We start from the raw sequence: 6,413 nt of genomic DNA, 5'->3' as shown, positions 1-6,413 counted from the left end.
GAATAGTTACCAGGTATCGCTTTATCTATAATATGTTCTCCTGACTATTAATTTTATCCTGCTGACCGAATTATTGTTATACCGGATTGATTGTTTTATTTAGATTGCTTGATAAGGACCCGATTCGAGGGGTCGAAACGTAGCAATGTTTCAATTTATATTGCCATTAGAAGTCGAAACTAATAAACGTTTCTTGTTGATTATTGTTGGCGGAACAAACCATTCTATTTTTGTAAAAATTAATGTCAGACACTTTCTAGGTATTGTATATATGTGTATGTGGGAGTGTGGGTGTTAAGAATCTACATATGTTATACATGTATAAATATTTAACACACTTCTAAAGTGTAAAGAAACCTTTTCTGAATCATCAGTCATACATACCAAAGTAATGTTTTAAAGTCAATAGCGCCAAAATTGTTTATTTTTGAAGGTTGTGCTTGTTTAAACCTTTATTCAGAATGCCCTAAACTACACATTAAAGTTTCAACCAATTCGACCGAGAGCCATTTTCCACTGATTTAGTGCGGGGTTCTTTTTGAAAAATCAAAGAAATGAATATAATTGCAAAGAATATGATTATTTATTTATGCAGAAGTGTCAAATATAAACTTATATGATTTCTAAAAAATAGATTTTTTGTTAATTGAAAAAATTGCTCGGCAATATTGCATAAATAAAACCTAATAGTTAATAACTGCAATAATAAATATTAATGATTGATAACTTTAATTGTTGACGGTAAGTAAAAAGACGCTTTTATTAGCAAAAGGCAAGAAAAATTGCAGAAAAAAATAAAACAAATTAAAAATAAAAGAAAGATAAGAAAAGCCCAAAAAAAAGTAAAATAGCATATTAAGAAGCAAATCAAGTTAGCAATCGCGATACATCCTGGACAAAATATCTGCCAAGTGTATTTTACTGCATGATTTGTTATTCGCTATTGGTTAAGAAGTATAATTACTCCGACTTAAAAATTTTTAATTAAAATTTTACATCAAGGTTTATTTATTTTTAACTAGAGAAATTTTATAATTGAAATTCACACGTGTATAGATCTGTATATTACAGAAATTAGTAACATCATCATCAAGAGAAATTGTGTATATCTATAGCACTATTTAACATCACTATAAATACACCATAACACATTATTTAGGGACAGAAACTCAGAATAGAAAGAAGAAAATTCTAAGAATCTACTATTATAATAGATTGTGTAATAGATTGTATTATATAACAAGAACTATCTAACAAGAAATATACTTATGTATAAATCAACCGTCCTTTAAAAATTACTAAATATCTAAATCCAAGATAGCATAAAGAAACAGAAAGAGAACGACAGAGAGGTGGAAAGAAGAGAGAGACTTTCCTATTTTCTTCATCATTACTTGTAAAGTAATCAAAATTTCCTGAATTCACTAATTAATATAAAAGGAAATCATCGTATGTTATTTTGCTTACAATTCTCTAATATCTTAAGATTATGTCATTCGCGTCTTTTAGCACCATTTTTCTTAGATCTAAAAATGCAAGGCATCTTTTATGTATTTACTGATGCCATAAAAATAATATGGATCATTAATCGTCAGGCATAGGAGTATTGCAATTTCCATGCCACAACTTAGTCTCCGAATGGCACTCTGAATAGTTAGCGAATATATCCGCGTAACCACGATTACGCCACCAGGTACAAAGTTGCCTGTTCCACCCACAATCAACCATGTGGATCAGTTCTGGTCTTTCCATGCCTAGAAGCGTATAGAAATCTTGATCGCCTAAATGACCCTGTAAGAAGATAGATGAGCTATCATTCTAATCAATCAATGTTAGCAGCAAAATATGAAGTGTATCCCATAATCACTTTTAAACCATAAAAATAATATTTCTTACTTTTCCATTAAATTTAGACTTTTTTTTACTAAAGATTTAGATTAATTTTTTTTATACTGTCAAAGAGTATACACTTATGTAATTTTTAAATTAAAAGCAATTAAAAATAAGTGGCCCTTTTCGAAAATTAAGTTGTAAAGGATTATATAACAAATAAAATATATCATACTTCAGTTACTGTTAAGTATACTTCACTTCGATAAAATTTTAATTTAAGACATAATTATGAACATATAATTATATAGAAAATTATATAGAAAATTTGAAAATTGCAATAAATGATGACTTTCTATAGTTGACTAAAAATTATCGACAATACAAATGTAACTACACATGCACACGCGCGCGCTGTTATACACTAACATATTTATAACAAGCTTTATGAGGGAAATAAAATAATGAGGAAGCAATGTGCAAGTTTCTGATTCACTAGATCGATTTTCTTCAATGTTTCTTGAAAGTATGCAAAAAAATTTGCACATTGCTTCCTTATCATTTTATTTCGCTCATAAAGTTTCATCTATAAGGAAGCCATACTATTTTCTGTTAATAATTATGTTGCTGTAATTTAAAAACAAGCTGGCTATGTGCTAACTCTAAAAAGAATGGTAGCGATTTGTAACGATGAAGAAGCAATATGCAAGTTTCTAATTTGCATACTTTTTTTATTGTGATGAGATTTACTGCGTTCATCGCATAATTCAGGTAGATCAACTGAACGTACATTTCTTTTGTTTTCTAAATGATATGTATAATATATATAGGCTACATTCGCTTTACACGCTTTCGTGCTGAAAACATCACTCCATCTTTTTTCAACATGTAATCTCTACTATTATATAAAGAGAAAAAGTTTGTTTTCCTAACGCGAGCATGAAATGGGACGCTTTTCGCGCTTGTTTTGAGTGAGCAAAACGATCCATTTCGCAATGATGACGTAAGCGTTGAAACATGGAGCCATTTCTCAACTAGTGGAGAAATGAAATTGTAAAACAAGCGCGAAAAGCGGCCTGTTTCACGCTCTTGTTAGAAAAAATAGTATGAACAACTCGTGAGAAAAGTGGTCGAGCCCAAATGAGTGTGATGGTCGCACTCGCTTCGCTAGTGCGACCAACTTCACACTCATTCAGAATTGACCACTTTTTCCACTAGTTGTACAATATACTATTGTAACATTGTTCAAGGTAATCTTAGAAACTATTGAATCAATTTCAAAAATTTTTACACTGCAATGGTGGATAGCTTATATCTTCCTGAGTAACATAGGCTATGTGCCTTGTGCTACAATCCAATTTGAAAAAAAATTTGGAAATCTAAAATTTTAAATTCTTTAAAAGAGTCGTTAACTTAATGACTTTTCCTGTTCAGATTTTCCTAATCAACCAAATCTTAAAGTATTATATATGAAATAGGGATCGAAAAAACTGAGGAATATAATAGAATTTAAATAATTGCTAACAATAAAGGGGTTACCGATTTCTGTCTAAAAAAAACTACGTGATTGCCATAATTTCCACAAATTTTGAGATATCAAGCTAATTTTTTGTTTTATGGATAGATTATCATTAAAAATAGGTTGGTATTGAATTTGGCGAGAATCGGTGGAAAAATTGTCGATTTTTGCCTAAAAAGTGTATAAGTTATACATGTTATATTTGTCATCTTATATAGAGTATCATTAAAGGAAGGTTGTGTTTTGAATTTGGCGAAGATCGGTGAAGGGGTTACCGATTTTTGCCTAAAAAATGTATAAGTTATTTGATGGATACAGTATCATTTAAGGAAGGTTGTTATTGAATTTGGCGAGGATCGGTGAAGGTTACCGATTTTTGCTTAAAAAGTGTATAAGCTATACATGTAATTTTATATAGAGTATCATTAAAGGAAGGTTGGTATTGACCACTAAAAAAAAACGCGTTAATAATAGTACCTTATGGGTGACGTGGAAAGCTATTGGGATTGGCGATCGTGACGTCACAAGGCAAAATGGCCGGAGAGAGTAGGTCACTTGTCACTCTACAATACGACGTATGTGCTTATTCCCTGAACCGAATTTTTACCAAAAGTATATGAAATAGGGGTAAAATTTTCCGGGGAGTGCCACTATGTGTATAGTTTTTTAAGTCGATTTATTTATGTGGCAGCCGGCGACCTACTCTTTTTAGTTCTGTTTTCGCCACCAGATAGCGTATCGCAGTTTAGCCATTCCCAATTGAAAATATATGTTTATGAATCATACATTGGTGGATAAGATTAGCTAGAACACAAATAAAGTTGTAAAAAAAAAGACGCCCGGATGAAGTCCCGGGTATATTATATATCTCAAGCGCGGGCGAAAAAGCTAGTTCTCAATATTTCTCGAGTTAAATATCGAAAAAAAAAAAATTCTTTTACCGATCCTCGTCAAATTCAATAATAACGTTTCTTTAATGACATTATATTCAAGTTCAGGCTATACGGTCCAGGCTATACGGACCTTTGATCATGTATAAAGCTGAATCTATTCAACTAAATCTTAAGAATTATATGTATAAGAAATGGGAGTAGAAAAAAACTGAAGAATATAACAGAATTATAAATAGCCCGCGATATCTCAAAAGGACCACGCACTAATTCGGTTTTAACATTTTTTTTTATTAAGTATCCATAATTAATGTAAAGAATCTAAGCCGATTTTTAGTACTTTTTGAATTAAAAAAAAACCTAAATTTGAGAAAGTTATAGCTTGCTAAAGTTTTTTTGATGACGGCAACTTCAAAAGGTATGACGTCATTTCTTATATAAAGTATGATGTCACAGCACATTTTCGTGTGCTATATTTTCTCCAATTTTGAAGATATTGCAAAAATTTAAAAAGTTTACAAAGAAAGTATGCCATGATCTATCAGACCGCTTAATAAAAAAAATTTATGTTAAAACCGAATTATATGAAAAAAGTGGCCGCGGTTAAAATTGACTAAAACTATGGAAAAGTGTAGTTTGTGTGATACCGATCAAAAGTTGAAATGGGCACAACCTTCAAAATATGCTATTTTTTAAGCTACGAGCCTATAAGAATATTGGTGGTATTAAACGTACACATATATTATACATAGTATACCCACTCTTACTTAGCGATACCCAAGATCAACCAGCGTGGTGAGTGTCTGATCTTCTTTTTTGTTCTTGTTTTTTGTTTTTTATTTTTTAAATATTTTTTTGTTTTTTTTTTATACTTTATAATAAGGCTGATCTACAATGTGCTCTTTGCTTCCTGTTTTTTGCTCTTAACTTGTTTGCGACTATCCCGTATTTCGCAATTGCGTCGCGTAACGCGATGTTTTTTGTTCTCTGTCGCCTAAGATAAAAATTGACGAACTTTAGAAGAGACAAGAAACATCACGTTACGCGACGGAATTGCGAAATACGAGATAGTCGCACAGAGGTTAAGAGCAAAAAACAGAAAGCAAAGAGCACATTGTAGATCAGGCTTTATATTTTTTGTTTTTTTTCTTTTTATTTCAGTGTTTTTTTATTGTCTCAAACTCCTTGATTTGCCCTATTACCAGCATCAATGATGTTATGCAATAATGCATTCCTTGGTATCTTGGATATGCGCGTCATCAACCAAATGTAAAATATCCAAGCAATGCATTATTGCATAACATCATTGATGTTGATATATATATATATATATATATATATATATATATATATATATATACCTCTTAACATCTAAGATAGCAGTACTGTTGACACATAGTCCCCGTAGACAGATAGGCCCGGTCTTTCCTAACATATTTATATGTAATATATATAATTTTTATTTCATAATAATAGGTTCTTCTGTCTATACATATCCTCGTTTATTATATTTTCTCTATGATATATCACACATCTTTCAATACGTCAATTGATATCACAATATAGAAAATTTACTTCAATTATGTAACTTTTAATAACTGTCCAATATTACCTTGAAGTGATATTTCTCCGTCATAGCATTCACGCTATCTTTATTGACAATCTCATTGTATTCAAGCGATTTCCGTAATCTTTCCAAATTAAAGAGCACCATCCCACTATTATAGCCAGGGTACCCGCCTTTATGTTGAGGTTCGCCAAACATCGTTGTCGGATGTTTATTACGATATAAGTACAGAACATGTCGGTAAACTGGCGTGAGCTCCGGAGCTAAGCCAAACAAGGCTTCCTTTCCGAACTTGTTAAATTCTTCAAACAGATCCTTCACGTCTCTACGAAATTTCGTATCCGCATCAAACATCGCGGCGAGTTTCTGATGGCTAGGTGCGATTCTGTGCAAACCCAGCGAAATAAAGAATAATGCATCCGAATAATATGTTCCTGGTTTGCTACTGAAATGTGGCAACATAACCGATACAATATCTTCCAATTGTACAGCTAGTTGGTGTACATTATAATAAAACACCTGAGGACAAATAAATATGTAGATACTTTAATTATGTCAAGTATAAGTTCAGAATAAACAAGAAGGAACAAAAATGTCTATATAAAAA

The 6,413-nt window shown here is 31.4% G+C and overlaps 1 protein-coding gene across 1 annotated transcript; it reads right to left on the bottom strand.

Moving 5' to 3' along the window:
• Positions 1-1,211: 1,211 nt before the first annotated feature.
• Positions 1,212-6,350, bottom strand: LOC112461256 (xyloside xylosyltransferase 1; the record flags this gene model as incomplete). Its single annotated transcript, XM_025026423.1, has 2 exons — positions 1,212-1,791; positions 5,852-6,350. Coding segments are annotated over 2 exons (706 nt in total), but the record flags the coding sequence as incomplete, so codon positions are not given.
• Between the last annotated feature and the right edge of the window lie 63 nt (positions 6,351-6,413).

Source organism: Temnothorax curvispinosus, unplaced genomic scaffold, assembly GCF_003070985.1.
Source record: "Temnothorax curvispinosus isolate PA1 unplaced genomic scaffold, ASM307098v1 QBEX01011220.1, whole genome shotgun sequence".
Classification (NCBI taxonomy): Eukaryota; Metazoa; Arthropoda; class Insecta; order Hymenoptera; family Formicidae; genus Temnothorax; species Temnothorax curvispinosus.
This window is presented reverse-complemented; position numbering and strand designations above follow the sequence as displayed.